This window comes from Poecilia reticulata, chromosome 9 (assembly GCF_904066995.2).
Source record: "Poecilia reticulata chromosome 9, P_reticulata-male-v2, whole genome shotgun sequence".
NCBI lineage: Eukaryota > Metazoa > Chordata > Actinopteri > Cyprinodontiformes > Poeciliidae > Poecilia > Poecilia reticulata.
The window spans coordinates 22,517,276-22,536,692 of NC_088838.1; the positions used below are offsets into that span (position 1 = coordinate 22,517,276).

At 35.9% G+C, this 19,417-nt stretch overlaps 1 protein-coding gene across 2 annotated transcripts in view; it reads left to right on the forward strand.

Moving 5' to 3' along the window:
• ipo11 (importin 11) overlaps positions 1-19,417 on the forward strand; it is a 114,726-nt gene that overhangs the window by 32,667 nt on the left and 62,642 nt on the right. For both annotated transcript variants that reach the window (XM_008418338.2, XM_008418339.2), the window contains 6 exons: positions 460-507; positions 2,645-2,750; positions 11,825-11,951; positions 17,020-17,053; positions 17,209-17,249; positions 17,374-17,490. In XM_008418338.2, the coding sequence (XP_008416560.1) occupies positions 460-507; positions 2,645-2,750; positions 11,825-11,951; positions 17,020-17,053; positions 17,209-17,249; positions 17,374-17,490 (473 nt within the window). The remainder of the gene's footprint in view (positions 1-459; positions 508-2,644; positions 2,751-11,824; positions 11,952-17,019; positions 17,054-17,208; positions 17,250-17,373; positions 17,491-19,417) is intronic.

The following is a 19,417-nucleotide window of genomic DNA, read 5'->3' on the forward strand; positions in this document are numbered from 1 at the left end:
AGTCTGCTTCCTCTCTGTCTAAAGACGGTCTCCCCCTGACATGCAGTGGAAATTGGTTCTCCTGAAGTGGAAAAAAACAAACAAAAAAAAGTTTATATTTTTTTGTAAACCTAATGGCAGAAAAAAGTGGGCATAGAGAGAACATGCTGATAAGTTGACTTACTTGAATAATATGGACTTAATGCTTTTAAGCTTAATATGATGTATGGTACAGCGTTAATTACACCTGGCAGAATATTAACTCTACTATTAATATTAATAGTAACTCTGCCCACTTGGGCAGAGTTACTATTAACTCTGCCCAAAATAACTCTCCCCGAAATATTGTTCATTAGAAGTGAGCAAGTGTAGAGGAGCAGACCATTAGCCGCCTCAGATGCTTCTTTTTGAACCAGTATAAATGCCGAAATATTTCTCTAAACTGCCATTTTTGTATAAAGGTTTATTGTATCTCTCCAGGCCCAACAAATGTAGAGGACCCTGTTCTGCTGCTGATGAAGGATGCAGGTTAGTCAAAGGTCTACTGATTTTCTTCAAGAATTGGTAATGGTATAGCAAAAGAATATCAAACCTGAATATTTTAAAGTCAATGTTTTCATCTCAAATGCGATAAACCTTCTGCAGTTCTTAATGTTGTGAATAAAATACTTCTTCAAACCAATCCATGTTTATACTAGCACTGACTGTCGACCTTATAACATTTTTTCTTGACTTTTTTGTTCCATCCCCTGCTTATTTTGGAATGTAAACCCAGAACTGCCACTTGTTAAAATTTATGTTAAAAAACGTGCAAGTGTTCTATGGAGTGTCTCTGTTACCTAGATAGCTTTAGAGATCTCAGCAGTGCCCTGACAGTTTAGGTAAAATGATAAATACCCAATAAGATGACGAAACTATGCAAGAGGTTCGAGAGCTATTCATGCACTCAATGAGGATTGACTTATTTGCTTTCAACAAGGGTGAGGAAGGACAAAGTTGAAAACCACAGAGTGTTTTGCAATAGTAGGAAAGTAACTTTTCTACAAATCTGTTGACTGCTTCATACCCTCATTATACAGCTGTCTGCTGTGTTCCTCAAACTTTATGAAGCTGTTTGTTCACTAATGTTCACCAACACACCTCTGAGATATTCGCAGAACATCTCTGTTTAGTGCGAGACTAAACAATTAGGTGCCAATCGGTTGCAGCAAGTTTTATTTTCAGTTATCAAACTGAAGGAGTTTTTATACAAATGTAAGCCATATATTTCACATTTCTGTTTGTTTAAAACTTGCACAATTGTGCACTACACCCTGTTGGTCTGTCAAATTATATCCAAATAAAGTACATTTTTGTTTCTTCCTGTAATGTGAGAAAATATGAAAAACCTTAAGGAGTGTAAATATTTTTTACAAGACGCAGTTTATCCTGCTTTGATTTCCGTCAGACTAAATTCTGATGGCAGGTACAAGTAGGAAAGCTAGTGTCTGAAATCATTTAAATTTTATTGCATCGATCCTAAAAGAGATGACATAATGTTTTGAAGCCTCCACTTTTTTGGCCTATGTCTAGTAATTTGCATTTTCCTGCAAGCACAAGGTATCCTTATCTGGTTTGTAAATATATATTACTTCCTATAATTGGTGTAGTCTTCAGAGGTCCGTTCACATCGCAGCAAATGTTAATTCATTTCTACAATATGGTCTCATCTGTGTTGGGATTTTTAATTTGGGATTTTAGAGAAATCCACAGGGACTGTGCATAACTTATATTATTAGCCTTCTAATTTGTCATTTTTAAAGGCCACTTGGGCAGAGTTACCTTCCACTCCCCGAAATATTGTTCATTAGAAGTGAGCAAGTGTAGAGGAGCAGACCATTAGCCGCCTCAGATGCTTCTTTTTGAACCACTATAAATGCAAATGTTTTAAACTTCTCATCCTAGGGAGTCAAAATAATGTCAACGTGTGGAGCAGAAATTAATTTCAAAGCATCTCCAGGGCAAATTAAACTGGGCCAAGACATGGTGCTAAGTTAAAACAACACACAGTCTGGGATTTAGCTGTCCAAAAAGAACTGATGGTGCAGATTAATACATCGTAAAACCTTAAAGTGCAGATGCAGCTAAAATAATTATTTTTTTTCTCAATAATAGTTGTAAATGCTGCAGATACTTTTAAATAGCTAAGTAAAAATGTGTTACAATTTGTGTTACAAAATGTGTCACAGTTTGTGGCCAAACTATATCTCTTGATTTATTATTTTATACATATTCTGAGATTTTAAGATATTTTTATTTATTTATTTTTTGTCACTTATGAAACACACTCGGGCTTAGTCATCAGCTAGGATGTTATAAGTGACTAAATGTAAAATACGTTATTACAAGTGTTTTGTTAAGGGAAAATTGTTCAAAATGTGTGATGATCTTTGTTTTTTTTGAGAATAACTCACCCAGATTCGTCTATGTTTGCTGCCCTCCCCCAATCTATGTAACTTCCTTTTCTTTCTACAATGAGTTTGCTACAGTGAGTAACTGATGAAAGTCAATGCTCTTGATTCTAATGGATTTCAGTACATTTTGACGACATCCTCTTTTACTACATGGTTGGAAGTGACTGTTTGACGTAACATGGAGACTCAAACAGTTTTCTGTTTTATTTCAGTTTACAATGCAGTGGGGCTGGCAGCCTATGAACTGTTTGACAATGTGGACTTTGACCAGTGGTTCAAGAATCAGCTTCTCGGAGAGCTGCAAGTCAGCCATCACAGGTATTTTTAAAAACAATTGTTAACAACTTGAATTATTCATCTGTGTTTTTTTGTGTCTTTTTTGTGAGACTCATGTTTGAGTCAAAAATAAAACCTGAAACGGCTAAGCATTTTTATTTGGTTTTTTTAGATTAGTTTCTCTCATTTAATTTTAATTTTTTGTTGCTGATATCTGATTTGTTGCGGATTATGGATGTTAATTAACTGTTAACCTTTTACAGTCACTGATTGTAGCCAGTAACACACTGAAAGCATGCCAAAAGCACAAAAGTAATGAGCTAAAATTCAGCTGCTGTCAAGTTAATATTAATGACTGCATTTTTTTTCCTTTTAAATGGCTCAGTGCAAGTAGTGATTAAATGTACCAGAACAAGCTCAACTCACTCGGGCAAGTGAGATAAAAATGGATTTATTAATTGGCCTGTGAGAAGTCTATACACCCCTGTTAAATTCCCAAGAGACCCTAATAAATGTATTTCCCACATTTCTTTCACATTTTGATAGTTACGATGTATAAATTAGCTAAAGAACAAATTGTTTGGGAAATGTTTGTATTAAAAGAGAACTTGGTAGCTTAAGTGTTTTTAAGGCTCTAGTAACTTGAAATTGTAAGAGGTGTGTACACTGGCCCACGGAGAGCAGCTATAAGTGTACTGACCGTGGACTTAAGGATCCACAGTGAGCTGCTTGATGAATTTATTTGAAGAAAATGAGAGAGGGAGCAGCAAAAGGCATGATGGCGTGTTTGAAATGAAGAACAAAGAAGTGCCCTTCACTCTCGGCACCCAAAAATAAACAAAACAAAAAGCCTAGAGCACTCTGTAGGTCGTCCACTCTGGTTAGTGTTGACGTCAGAGAGCAGGGATGTTGATGTCACCCCCGCTGTCCAGGTGTGAACAAACCCTTGACTTTTTACGCATGTCCCCATTTCTTTCTTCTCTCTGAAGGTTCACCTCCACCTTCTTCTTCTTTTTTTTTTTTTTTTTTGCTTGATACCTTGTGGGGAAAAAAAACAATCAAGCTCATTAGCAAACATTGTTTGATTTAAGAGGAAAGCAACTTGGACTGTTTGAAGTGCAAGCTGGAAAGGTTTGCACTTGGAGAAAAATGCTTTGTGTTTCAAGGCTGTGCCAAATAAATTGCTTTGTTTGGTGTTTTTTGTTTTAATTAATTTTATTTTTCTAAAGCTCTTGTTTGAGTTTGTTCAGTGAGTTTGCTCATCTGGTAACCCACAAATCACACCGGAGACTCCCTGGAGGGGTTTCTGCATTTTCCCCAAATTTTTCTTTCTCTATTTTCTCTTCTGTTATATGATTTGTTTCACCCACTTTTTCTTTGCCTGTAATACACATTTAAACAATACGTCAGTTTAATTCCATTACATTCATGTATTCTTTGAGCTATCTCTTGCCATTGCTCCCTTGTTGAGGAGCTCTGTTGTAATAACTTCACTCCGGCTGTTAACTTTATACTTATCAGACACTGTTTTTATAGCAACATCTGCTAAATTCAGATTGCGTTAATATAACAGGACGCCATATGAGAGAACATATTCAACACTATTTTGTTGGATAGTATATCCTTTTCAAAAGTGGAGCATTTCTGTCTGTAGTGCTTGACATCACTACAGCATGTAGATCCTCAAGATCAGATTTATTATTTTTATAATACATTTCTTGGATATCCTCAAATTGCTGAAATCTCTGGTTTTTAAGATTTCCTGGTCAGTTATGCATTAATGGGAATAAACAGTTAAGCTTGAACGGGCGTCCTTTTCCCAGTTAAGCGGGAGTATAAATTAAAGTGCATGTACTCAAAAAAAAAAAAAAGTTTTTATGTAATGTTTGACCTCTTTAACCTTCTAAGCTCATTAACCAATGGAGTTGCATATTTACTAAAGCAAACACACTAATTGGTGATTAAAGGAAAGACAAGTTTGGATTTAAACTTTTTATTCTGTTTCTAGCTCTGAAAAATTTTTCGTCTGCAGTTTTAGCCTTTACCATTGACAACAGAGCACTACTCTTGTTGAAATTATTTCACAAGCCCAAAATATTTTTAATGTTATCGACGTGAGTTTATGTTTTTTATCAAGTCTGCTGAATCTTTTTCTCCCTTAAATACCTTTTGATTTCAGTGTTGAGAACTGCTACATTTGGCTTTTTATCATTTTTACAGCCTGAATGTTAATCAGAGGGGTGTTTGATGATCTCCCTCACAAGAGAACCTTGACTTCTGATTGTAGCAATCAGAAACTTAGCATTTTCTGTTGCATATGTATGCTCAAACCTCACCTTCATATGCCTTCCTCTAAGTGCACCTATTTTCAGTGTCAGTGCATAATTTATTCATATTTGTATTTTAGCTCCTAAAGGGCATAGTTTTACCCCTTTTGAGAAACTACTTTAAATATTTTCAGATGACTTATGTATTGATCATGATCTCCAAAAGCTGTGTGCAGCAGTACATTTAAGTTGTGTATATTTAATTAACTTTCAACCAGATGTTGAATGAATCTGTGGTCGTCTATTTGTTCAAATAATCTATCCTCTCATACATTTTTCTAAAAGTAGTTCCTAGTGAAAATGGAAAATTTCTTACACTCTAAGCATCAGTGTTTTCTTCAGGTTTACTTGATATGCTGTGATTTCCACTAAATAATTATAAGCATTTTACAAAAATGGATTGCTTACAATACCAGGCAATATACTTGCAATAACATGGTTTAAAAAAGCATTCTTTTTTTTAGTAGTAGATTGTAAGATTGTGACCACATGTTTCTTTCTACAGAGTAGTCAAAGCCCACAATTGCTTCTTAATTTATATTGTGCTTTTCTAGTCACACTGACCACTCAATGCACTTTACTCACTCACTCAGTAGCACTCAATTGTGCACCGATTTATGCTCCCATTATGAAGATTGGTAGGCAACTTGGGGTTAAGTACTTCACCCAGGGGCACCGCAACATGTGGTAGGAGGAAACTTGGACTGAAATGCCCTTCCTATTGAGCTGCAGTTGCCCCAATAATAGTATACATGTTAATGGATGATCAGGGCATTTTTTTTATATATACCCTACTTGCCCATTCTTAGTTGGTATAAGGCTACATTTTACAGATGTCAGAACTTGAATGCCTTTGTTGCTGGTTATTAATACTACCATGCACATTATGGGAGGTGATTTTGTAGGCAACATTCAGCAAAGTTCCAGAACTGTATCTTCTACCACAACTGTATGACACATAATGTCATAATGTTAAGACATTGCAGAAAGATGCTCAAATCATTGGTAGCAGTGGTGTCCCAGAGTTGTGCATAGCTGCTAATCAAATTACGTACTATTGTGAGTTGCACAGATGCACAAGACTTTAATAATGATATTAAGCAGCATCCAGTGGCACATGTATCTGGTTTTACTCCATTGTTAGTCCTTTGCATTTTGGGTTATGCTTCACCCTGATGTGGAGGACAAATCAAAGGAAAACTATATTTAAAGTAAAATTTCTTCCTCCATACTTTTTTTTTTTTGTCTGTAGAAATGTTATTGAACTCATTGTTTTCCACTACAGGCAGATTAATATATCTTGTTGTTCTTCCCACTCCAGCCTGAATAGTTTATGCAAGTAATTTATCAGTATTGACTTCCTCTTTCTGTTGTGATATTAGTAATGGCTAATAAATGGAAGCAGCTTCATGGCTGAAATATGTACCCAACTTTGGAAAATCTCACGAGAGGCAGAATAACAATAGCTTTTTTGTCTCTGTCAGAAGCCTTACTCAAAGCAGATCTTTCTTTCTTTCTTTTTTTTTTGGCCGCCTCGCTCGCCTAGTGCACATTTGTTGCTGTTAGCAGAACAATCCCAGCTGCTCCGCTGTCTGCTGTTCTTGGCCCGTTGGGTGATGGCTGTTAGAGGCTTTAATACAACATGTTTGTTCTGATCTTCACATTTTTTTTTCTTATTCACATCACACAACAATAGAATGTTAACATCAGCAGTAGGACATTTAGTTTGAACGATTTTGCATTGATTATCAGCATCAAAGCAGTTTGAACCAAACTTCTGCTCCTGCAAAGTTTGTGGAGCTTAATTTCTTCTCTGCTCACATTTCGCCTATGACAGGAGTGATTCTGTGTCCTTGGCTAAGGATATCCTTGAAGCTCTATTGATTTTTATCCTCCTCATCACGTCAAGTTGTGAATCAATTCATGGGACGTTTTGTGATATTTGTTGATCTTCCTAGTCCTCACCTATCGCCATCAACAATCAATAAATATAAAAACTCAGGTCAGTTCACTGTTTTCTCATTGAATGAAGAGGAGCTTCTTTTATGAAGTCCTTTCCACCTAAACTGCTGTATATTGCACTAAAGCAAGTCTTGGACACCTTGCCAAACTGTTTTGCTGAACCTTTTTCTAATAAGCTACCAGAATTGCAGAGGTAGTGAAATTGAAAGGTGATGCAAAACAGCATTTTGGTAATTTGATGAAGGTTGTGGCATTTAAATAAATGGCTATATGACCTTCACTGCTGTTTCTCTGCAGCTTTGTGGAGAAATGAGTCATGGGCTTGTTGGCTTTCCTGCCCCATTAAGAGACGGACAAAACACTGTGACATATTTTAACAGATTTGTGTTTACATGTAGATGTGACTGCAAGTGCAGTTCAAAACACCATTTAGCTATACGTCTCTTGTTAGCATATTGATTGATAATATGTTTTTATTTGGCTAATGCAAAGTGCATTGCACAATATGAACCATTTTCTATACCTTCTTGTATTTCTACTCCATAATTTACAGATTTAAGGAAAATGTCAAGTGCCTTATCTTGCAAATAGTGTGTGACTTTTAATATAACATTACTTGTGGATGTAAGAAATGTTACATCCAAACGCCACTAGACCGGTATGGGCAAGGAAAACCTACAGCTCAGTGTTTATTACATAGATGTTAGACAGTCTAACATGAACAAGACAAAATTAGACTCCAAGGATATTCAATGCCAATGTCAAGGTATACTAATATTTTGCTAAATTGTGATTTTGAGGTTGAAATTGATTTATATCATACATTTATTACAATTTAAAGTAATTTCAAAACCACAGGAACATTTCCACCAAGTCTTGACTGGTCCATGATAATAAAAAGGTTGGCGACCACTGATCTAAAGGATAATCCCTGCATGCCTTTCCATTGCCTTGTTATTATGGATCTCCCAAAGGTAAATTACCTTCTGCAAAAGTGCCACACTGTCAAGATTCACGACCAATCAGTAACAAACAGAAATAGTTTGAGTTTCTTTATGAACATCAAGTCTTGCATAATGAGTACGTAGATGTAGGCAGTACGAGTGCCTTAGCTGACACCTGTTTGATTGTTTTGCCGGGTATGCCGGTGATGGTTGTATCTGAGAAAACACTGACTGCACAAACTTCTTGTGAACTTAACCACAACCTCATACTAATCTAATAAAAATTGTATATGTATGTATGCAGTACATGTACATGACCTTCCTATTGCTGACATGGACCTTTTTACAGTAACAAGAAAGAGCTTTTTGTGTCACCTTCACAGCTTGTGGGATACAGATGGAGTGTTTCATCATTCTACTGTCAGAGTAGAAGACTGAAAAAACACTTTGGCATTTTGACATTGCCTTTTGCAACTTGACCTTTTTGTGGCGGAGACGGCCACTCTCCTGGGTGACCAGTGCATGCTGCAAAATTAGTCCGTATTGGTTCTCTTCATCATTTCATTACATCTAGAAATTGACACTGGATTGACTTACTTTTTGTTTCTTGTTTCATATTGCAAACATAAAGCACAGTAATTGAGTTTCGAATGTTTGCAATGGGGAAAATGAAATTGAAAGTGTGGGGGGGAAAAACCATCACATTGACCTTTTAAATTCATTCAATTACACAGGCTGCAGTTTCTGTAGGTTTTTAAATGAATGAGCCAAATCTGTTGAAAGACCCAGACTGAAAATAGAAAAATAGAAAAAAAAAGTTGTTTTTTTTCCCCTTATTTTTTCTTTAGACATTTTAGCTTGCAGCTTTGCACATGATTATTAGTTTATTTACATTTTTTTTGCTTGAAAATAAAGTCCCATTAAATCAAATACTCAGACATGTCAGTTGCTTTTCAAATGCACAAACTACATTTTGGCCTAATGTAAAGATAAATATTCTAAACATTTTCTGTGCTGAGACCATATTTGTAATCTTAAGCATACATTGAAATTAATAAAAGTAGCTCTCAATTCCCCTGTTGTCAGGCAAGTCCGATAATCAGAATGCTTTTTTTTTTTTTTACTTAAAACCATTCTGATGTAATGCTGGATTCTTGCTCTCTACTCTACCAGTGCATCCTCCAAAGCTGAGCAAAATATTCAGAAGTAAAGGTCATATTATGTAAAGATTATGTAGAATTGGGGTTTTTTCTTCCCATTTAGTTCATATTTTGTCCATGGATTGTGCATGCGTTTCCTCAGAGTGATGAGCAGGGATTCTGACAGCTTTGTGAAGTCATGTGGGAGGACAGGTATGGTGTAGATGAGTCATGTCTGACCTGTGACTGATGGACAGAAACCCCTGTCAGGTTCTCACCTCCATCTACTTTCCCATTCTTTTGCTTCCATTATACCACACTGTGCTAAAATTATCACTACCAACTGCAGCCTCCACTGCTGCATCAGGTACTACAATAAGTATTGCTCATTTTCAACATAAGACTATCAATGTAAAATCCGGCACAGTAATCTCATCAATGCAGCCTTGAAGACCTGTCATTGTGTAATAAATTGACTGCAGAAGGCCGTGAGGGGACATCTTGTCTTTTGTGTAGCAGAGACCAAAACTGAAGGGGGCGGGGGTTAAAATTTATTACATTGACTCATTAGAGTGCTCTGGTTATTTTTATAGAGCAAATTCAGCAACGTGGTGCCAACAGTAGGTTCATTGTGGACTCTCATTTACTGAGGATACAAATTGAAACCCACTAGTATGTTTCAATTTGTTTGTTTTAGCACACTGGTATAATGGAAGCAAACAAATGTAAACCTCCGTCACATTTTCCTCAGTCTTCACAATATCTAATATTTGATTTAAAAACCAAACCACATTTCTCAGACGTAGTAACAAAAAATAAAAATCTGTCAAGTGTTGCAAAAATTTGTAAAACTCAGAGTGTTGCTAAGGTTCTGTTCATGATCAGAAACATGAACAGAACCTGACATGTTAAGAAAATTAAGGAGCACACTGAGATTAATTAAAAGTATTGTATCTAATATCTGCTGGTATTAAGAGTGTGTTTACTCACAAACCATGATTTCTGAGTTGAGTCAGAAAAATGTAAAAACTGTCTTTTTAGTCAGACATCCGGGTTGTAAACTTGAAGGTACGCTGCAAGCCTCAAGTTTAATTGCATTACTGTACAGTGTTCCTGTAGCACATTTCATTCATCAAATTATGTTGAAATAAGAAACCAACATGTAAAGAACGATCAATTCTAAAAAATTCTCAAAGTAAATTCAATGACATGTTTAGTAGACAGCCATTTGATATAAAATGTAAAACTGTGCAAACGCCAATGTAAGACATGCAAAGGGAACAAAGATAAATTTACAGAAAATGTTTATAGTCACCAAGTAAAATAAATATATGTGCATAAAAATAAAACCAAAGTAGAGATGTTCGACTAAAAGCCAGGCTAAAATGCTTTAAAAGAATGGACAGAAATAAGATATTGGCTTGTATTAATGATAGCACTATGTGAGTATTATAGTTTAACATGTATTATTATTAACAAGATCAGAATGCACCACAAATCCAACTTATTTTTCAGTTTTCTTTTGGAGTAAATCCTTAACTTCTCTATGATGTCACTAATAGATCAAAACATTCCTAAGTTATTCTAAATTTGATCCTTTGAGGACCCAGCATCACAAAAAAGACCATTTTACTTTGTAGAGATTATTGGGTATTTCAAAACTGTATTTGGTTTATTGCTGGTGATAATTGTTGGTGGGTATTGTAACTTTGTTTTAGATTTTAAAATCTTTTTACAAGTAAAAAAAATAGGTTTCTTCGAACCATATCCAGCATAAACCAGCAATAAACTGACAAACAAGCTTGTTATCTAGGAGCAATGAGTCATGCTGCTGTGTAAACTCTCCTGGATAGCCTAGTGTCTGGTTTCTTTACTCTGTCGATATTTGACAAGAAACCCAACAAGAGTGTTATCTCCCATCAGTTATCTTCTCATTTTTCAGTCAATTCGTTCCTCTATCCCATCATTTCTGTCGAGGTGGTCCCTTGACACATTTTCTGCTTCAGAATTTAAAAGGGCAGATACTCTGGGACACTCGCCCAAAACAACTGTTGAGAAACATCCCTACTTGATATGCAGTGTAGAGAGATTTAATTCCTATCACACACCAGGCCCAGATGGGCATCTAAAGCCCTCTGGTTTTCCAGGACTATTTCCTTTGCACAGTGTTTTTTTTTTCTATTGTTAGTGTCCCTCCGGCTCCTACTGCCTTACTGTAATGCCTTCATTTTAAATTCTATTTTAAATGTTTTTATTTTTTTTTACCTTTTCGACATCACCATATTCTCTTTGTTGTTTTCTAGATGATACTATGTGTAAAGAAAAAATCTGTTGGCATCAGATTTCTGCATAATACTGTACAAATAACTTTTTGGGTTGAATTTCCCATAGGGTGATATACGTAGTTAATATGTGTAATTGGCTTCTTCAGAGTACGCCGTCTCTTTTTTTAAAACTATATGCTATGTGTGGATTAGTTATTTACAGCCAAACCCAAAATTACTTTTGAAAGACCATGAAACAGGCTATTTTCATAATAACTGACATGTATAGTGAGTGAGGGTGCTCTTTTATTTTAAAAAATAAGTTTTTATGTTCTCTTTAAATATTATTAAAATGATCTCTGTTCATATAATTTAATAAAAATCCATGCTATATGTAACTATCCTATACAACAAATTGTGATCTTTCTGATAAATTATAACAAACTAGAAGTGAACTCTTGGTATTGCCCCCTTTTCCAGGTACAAGCTGATACGAAGACGAGTCATCTGGCTAATAGGGCAATGGATCTCCGTCAAATTCAAATCTGACCTTCGACCTTTGCTCTACGAGGTGATCTTAAGCCTCATGCAGGATCCAGACCTAGTGGTAAGCAAACTGCACACATGGCTTTGCTTGACTTCTAGAAAACGATGAGCTTGTAATGAGTGGAATTGCAAATGGATTTGTTATGCAAGTTATGGTTGTCCAACATTTGTTTCTGTTACAGACAAAGTGATTTAAATATGTGTCTCTGATTGTTATTATTTTAACATTGATGGACTTTGTTTAGACCTCTAGACTTAGACCTGGCAAAACCTTTTGGACCATAAAGTCTAGAATAAAAGTTTCTGGTGTAAGATATGCAAAAACACCAGCATAAGTAAATTTGAAACATAAAGATGATTGCATTTGATTCCATATGAGTCAATTTTTTTTCATTTAATCAGTTGCACAGGATCAGATTAGGACATTCCTACTTTTGGCTGAGCCTTAACTGTTTGAATCTCATATCGCTTCATGTTTCTGCACATGCAGCCAGCTTTCCAGACTCACATCTGGTCTAAAATGTTTTTTGTTTCTTTACTAATTTAAAGTTTTGTGAAAATGAAGTGATTAATTAAAAAGCAAAAGCTTCTGTTTCCAAATTCCCATCAGCTGTACTCTAGATAAACTACTTCTCCTATTGTGGGAAAAGTGTTATTTCATTGTCAGCCTCACCACAAATTGCATTTTGCCACTATTGAATTTCATGAGCAGAGAGCTTGATTGATGACTTATTTTTAAATGGTTTATAGGAAAGGATGTCAATGATTCTTTGTGGCATTCAGATTGAAGTTAAAGGAAATCAAGTTAAGTCTGTCTTCTTGAACCACTTTGTTGAAAATCCCTGTCTAATTCTGTCTCTTACTTCATTATTTGAAGGAAGAACCATTGAAATGCACAATTATTTGGAATCCCTTTGCTACACATAATACAATGTAATGTGATAATAAAATTTTCTTTGCCTAAGGCAAAGAATGTGGTACAGGTATCCATTGACAGTGGTTGGTCTGCTTGTCAGCAAGACAACGGAACAGCCACCAGGTGGAATTTTATAATGCTCTGCAAACGGGAGGGACATTAAATTTTGATGTGCAACTGACATCAAGGTAGAGTACGTGTAGACAGCTGTATGTTTGCAGCCCAGCCAGATGACAAAATTCCCAGGGCAAAATTCAGGAAACGGGAAGGAGAGATGAGCAATGGACAAATCCAATACATTTTATTTACACGGACTGTTAATCTTTAAACTGACTTAAGAATATTCTTTGTCTCAAAACTTGTCTTGATGTTAAGATTTCAACATAATTATAACACACACAAGACTGAGGCATCTTTACAAATAAGCTCTGATTCTTTTATTGAAGTGGAGCAAAGCAGAATTACTTGACGTTTTGTTCTGCTCCGATCCCAATTGCATGGCTTCTGTGGTGATGGAAGATTTATCATGTTCAATCATTTAGCAATCTTATGGAACAACAAAACATTGCTGATTTACAATTTTAAAACGGCAATGTATGACACGTTCCTGCTTTCACAGATTTTGCCCCACTAAAAAAAAAAATCCCATTAATTTGATATCTATATGGAATCTAGATGTGAACTTTTAACCTAGGAGCCCATGTATCACTGGTGGTTTAAAGGGAGCAGGAAAATAAATTGCTGCACTTGATCCATTGTGCATCACCTGGACAGTTTTGAAACATTTATATAAGGTAAGATTAATTTACAGTTTTGAAACCAACTTTGTAAAAGCTTTATTTCCAGAAACCAGTCCATTATCATCAGGCTTTCTTTGGGAATTGACACTGAAATGCACGAGGGAATTAGTGTTTCTTTCAAGGCCTGGAAGTGATAATCATAGTTTGCATTACAGAGGTAGAATTAAAGCTGCAAAAATAACCAGTACCAATGTTGTTTCTGTGTTGACTCTGATGTTCAAACTTGGTGTATTTAAATACACCAAACAGTCTACACCTACTTCTCTTAAAGAGAATGAGTGAGCAGTTAAATTTTTAAATAATATGATCTTATATACATTACTCATTTAGAGCAATTGTGTACAAAGTACTCTCTGCCTTGAGGTCTTGATTTTTCAATTAAATTTTTACTCCTCATAAATACTGGACACATTTAGAGACGGACAATGATATTCAGTTATAGTATACTTCATTTACCACCATTTTGTCCTTCAGTGAAGCTTAATGGATATGAAGATTACTCATGCTGCAAATTGCCTTAAGGTTTATGATTGTAATTATGCCTCTGAGTTTCAGTGCTCTTTTTTCACACAGTCTTACTCTTGCATCACCAGTGAGCTGACCAATCGTGTGGTCTCCGATCAATATTCCCGGGGCCACTTTGATACTCTTGGTTATAATAAATTATTGATTGTAAACTTTTAATGATTGTAATGGATAAAGCTACAATGTATCAGTCAGTCCAGTTAGTTTTGAAAATATATATTTACTTTGATACTTGTTGCTTTGAAACTAAGAGATTTTATTCCTACTAAGATTTTGTTCCAAGTTGTGGTGGTAATTTAAGAACTGCAAAGCTGGGATAAAAGCTAAAATCTTTTCTTTTTTTTCGCCTTTTCCACAGCAGTAGCCTTTAATGTCTCATCTCAGGGAGCTTTCTCCTGCATCTTATTCATAAAGAGCAAATTGTTACTTATTGCCTTCATAGCCATAACACAGCTGAGCTAAGACTCGATAGGCCGGTTCACACTCTTCTTCTCTTGCCGCCTAGAAATATCAGCTGCCATATATAGCTTGAGATGGAAGAACGCTTATTAGGAGATGAATCAAAACTTAACTTCCTCCTGGGCTGCAGTCCTGATTGCTTTGAAGTGATTATGTCCTTTTCTTTAAGCTTGAGGAAATTTGACTATATGTATTAGAAAGATGCTACAACTGCAAGGATGACAGCCATGCTTTGCAGAATAAGTCTTTCACTGGGCTGTTTTCAAGTTCTTGGTCAGTTTTCTTCTGTTTCAGTTTGCTTTGCCGACTGAGCAGTTTTCAGTCAACTTTTATTTGTGCAGTTTTGAAATTCAAGACAGCCTCAATGGCCTCACAGAGATTAGAATTCAACATTCAGATATAGTAAGGTAATAAAAAAATAAATGCATAAATAAAATGAGTCTGAAAATGTTGAACATTAAAAAAGAAACCTTGGATAAAAGAAATGTGAATCATTAAAATCCAAAATAAATAATTTTTTGAAAACCGAGCTGGGTTTCTTTTTTTAACTTTCCTTGGTGTTTCACTATGGGACGATCCAAAGGCATCATGTCTGTCTATGATGGTCAGTGGCTCCACCCACCATCCAATATCATGGCCAGCCTACCTCCCGCAACTCATTCATGTTTTCTTCCCATGTGAAGTCTACAGCAAAATTCCCTCAGCATATTCAGGCTAGCTTGGCTCTGCTGACCTCATACTGATAGTTAAACATGGAGTTGGTCAAGTGATCAGTCGGGGGTTATGGTGTACTTACTAATTAACATTTGGCCAGTTTAACCCGGATAGTTTTTTTTTCAGCTTAACCTGGATAGTTTTTTTTTCTCCCTTTATAATTAAAATGATCAGTTAAAGTGATCTGTAGACTTGCATAAAATAAATCTTTAACTTTTCTTTATCCGTGATTTACACTTAAACCGAACACAGATGCTTACATTCTTCTGAAACTTTTTAGCAACTGATCAGTGCCTTGGAGTTTTGTACATTTTATCAAAATATTTTGGTGAAGGCTATTGGATCAAGTCCTGGGAGTCATAGCAGATACCATCTGCAGCAGGATTAGCAAGTGACTCAGCCCAGTAAAGAAGACGACTTATCACTTTCATCAGTTCTGGGGAAAAGCTAACATCAGCTGCCAGGACCAACTGTTCTGACCTGCTGGCAATTGCACAAAGACTGATGGTATGTGTAGCTGGAAAACTAGAAACAAATGACAATCTCTGCAGACCTCACTGACGCCGATGTGTTGAGAGGCATGATTGATGCAAGTAAAACAATGGATCATGTTCTTTACTGTGGATGTAACTGAAGCCATGTTGCTGAAATTGCTTTTCCATTTTCCTTAAATGTTGATGTAGAAGGTTTGTGTTGTCAGGAAGAAATGCAAGGTTGTGTGATATTACCAAATAAACTTGGGTAGATGAATAAAAATGTTCTATGGCGTTGGGTTTGGGTGTGGTCAGTTACACAGTAGTTACATTTTGAGCAAAATAGTAAAGCCGAGGTAACTTTATTTTTTATTTTTTTACACACATTGTATATAAAAAAATTTTATCCACAGGACTGCTTGCACTGTGATTCAAAAATTACATTCTCTGTCACACCCACAGAGACATGAATTATTTGCTTGAAAGGATCTGCAGTAATTGAGTTCTCACCTCCTTACTTTTCTCTGTTCTCATTTACCTCCTTTAATCTCTTCTGCCATCTGATTTCTCTCCCTGGTGGATGTTTCCAGCCCCTACTGAGACTCTGCTAGGTTATACTGGTGATATATAGACAATGTGCTGCCGCATCTTTTAAAACAAATTATTTAGCTAGGAATTTTATTTCCAAAAGTTTAAAATAAATTGGTATGGGCTTTTGTGTGCAGCTGTTTGAGTTTCAATGTATTTTCACAGTAATAACAATTGTTTCAGTTTTATCCAATTAAAAATTACAGTCAGTAATTTAGCAAAAAAGTAAATTGTCACAGTTGACATTTTTTTCTTTCATTTATGTTTGTAGTGGTTTTGGGGGAATGAATGAATGAATAAATATAATTTTTAGAAAACATTCAGGTTTTTGAAAGTTGTTTACAAAAGATGCATAGACTTTAGAACTCATTTTAAAAGAGGTGATAAATCAGGGCAATTTGATTTTCTTTATTCCTTTATTCTTCATATTCTGGTTGCATTCTTTTATGCAGCTGTTTTATATTTGTTGGCTATGAAATGACTGACGGGGACATACTATTCTTAGTTTGATTCACCTGAAACTTCTATAAACTTAGCTTATTTTCCATTTTTGTGCAGCTTTCAATATAAAAAAAAGTGTTGTGTGCTAATACAGTGGCACTGCTGAATGTTCCTTTTTTTTAAATTAGCTTCTTTTTTCTCTCTCCCTCACAGGTGCGGATTGAAACGGCAACAACACTGAAGCTGAATATCCTCCCCATGTCAAAACTTTCCAACAAATGAAGTTTTGATTCTGATATATTTTATTTTTGAAGACTTATTGCATCTCTGCAGAGCAAATAAAAGTTGTTTTGGTTTCAGTCTGTCCAATGCAGTAAAGTTATATCCATAACTCAGGATCACCTGTTGATGATTTTGAGTTCCGGACAGAACAATTCCTCCCTGTGAGTATAATATCTGAATTAACTTTTTTGAAATAGATTTTTAAGTTCACTAATGAATGAAGCTTATTTTGTTGGTTTGTCACAATTAGTCTCAAATGTCTTGCATCTTCTGTCTCTGTTTTAGTACCTGGAGTCCATCTTTGGACTGCTCTTCCAGCTTTTGCAGCAGGTGACAGAGTGTGACACTAAGATGCAGGTTCTCCATGTTATATCCTGCGTCATAGAGAGAGTCAACACTCAGGTAAGATTTGACGAAGCTTTTGGATTGTTGTTCCAGTTGTACTTTTATAAATTGGTAACCCTCGGTAATATAGAAAACCATTAAAACATTAATTTTGTTAATCGCTTTTAATTAGAATGAATGGAAAAAGTTACTCGGAGTGATAACTTGTTTATTGAACTTGTAGCTTATGAAAACCCAAAATCCGATTTCTTGGCACATTGTACTGTTTCATAGAACCAGCAAAATTGGTCCGTTTACCCTGCTGTATCCATGCATATGTGAATGGAAAGTTGAGAGAAAAGTAGAAGTATGGTAGAAAAAAATTGGTCAAGTAAGAGTTTAAAAGACAGTCACAAGTTTTGAACTGGATTGGTCAGCAAACAACCCCATGGAACATCGTCAAGGAACATTGTCAAGGGGAATATGAGAGACACCCGAGGCACAATGTAGACGAGCTGAAAGCTGCTATTAAAGCTGTGTTAGCTTCCCTGACACCTCAGAAGTGCCTCAGGCTGCATTGATGCAGCAATTCAAGCAAAACATTATCCAGAAAAAGTACCGACTGCATATACTGCACAGTATATGGACATATTTTTCCGTGGGTTGAGATTTCTATTAAAAAAAAATCCTCTTTTGATCTGCTGTCCTGGGAACTTTAATTTAATTAGAGCTGTAAGAGGTAATCATCAAAATTATAAGCTGTAAATAAAATCTACCACTCTGTACCTAATTTGTTTATATTATGAGCTTTTCTTCTACATTGTATTACTGAAACCTTGCAATGATATTTACATTTATTGGCACTTGTACATGTCTCAAGTGTGACAAATGAAGTTGTGGTGAACAGAAAGGTGCCCTTCTGCAAGGGAGAAATTTAGTTACTCTTTGATGAATAACTGTACAAGCAGGAGTTATTGACCTGTACTCGGAGGGGAACAAGCGACACCAAGATGCAAAACATTTGTCACCTTCTGCAACACCCGGATCAGGCCAACAAAACAAAAACACGGCTATTCAGTTAGACAGACATGCATAATTTCTCAGTGATATTTTCAGTGCGACTTAGCCCGATTCTTTTTAAATCACATGCCCCAGGCAGCGCTTGTTCTTATGTCTGCTCTCATTTTCCATGAGGGTACAGTCATCTCTCTGCACTCCTTTTATGGTCATGTGGATGCCATTTTTTCTGAGCATCAATTTAATCCATTTAACTGTCAGTCCTAAAAATAATGACCATCCTCTGGATTCCCTACTGTTTTTCTTTGATATATATATTTTTTAAAGATGCATTCTAAGTACCTTTGCCTACATGATTCCTTGACTTATATCTGTCAAATTTATTACTTTGATCCTGGTGAACTGTCAGTTTGGTTACGTCTTCACCAGTCATTGGCATTGGCTAAACTATTGGAGTCGGTTGAAGTCCCATTAATATTCTAGATCCCTTCACAGGGGATTTCAAACCCACAAAGAGTGGCAGCAGTTGAGGGGGGAAAAAAGCCTCGGCAATGAAACCATGAGTGCGGCTTGAGTTGAAATGAACACGATGACAGATATGAGATTTAGCTCCTTTTTCACTGTCAATCTCACAAATGTCACCCTAGGCTGGTTAGTGGGTCTGATTTTCCTCACTTTTTATCTCTCTCCTCGGGGCTGTATGTCGTGTTTTTGTATTTACTGTTCCCTCCGCTCCTAACCCGCTTCTTACTAAGGTGTAATTGAGCAAAAAAGAAATAAAAAATCCGCGTGTTGGGTTTGCACCTCGGCAACACAGCCACTAAAGAGGATATGAAATGTTAGAAAAAAGTCAAAGTAAAAATGGATATGACCTTTCTTTAAGGTCCTAAATTCAGTTCTACCATAAGATTTATGAGGTCAATTTCCATCAAGATTTGATTTACATTTTACAAGATTACATAAACAGTCACAACATTTTCCTTTTTTG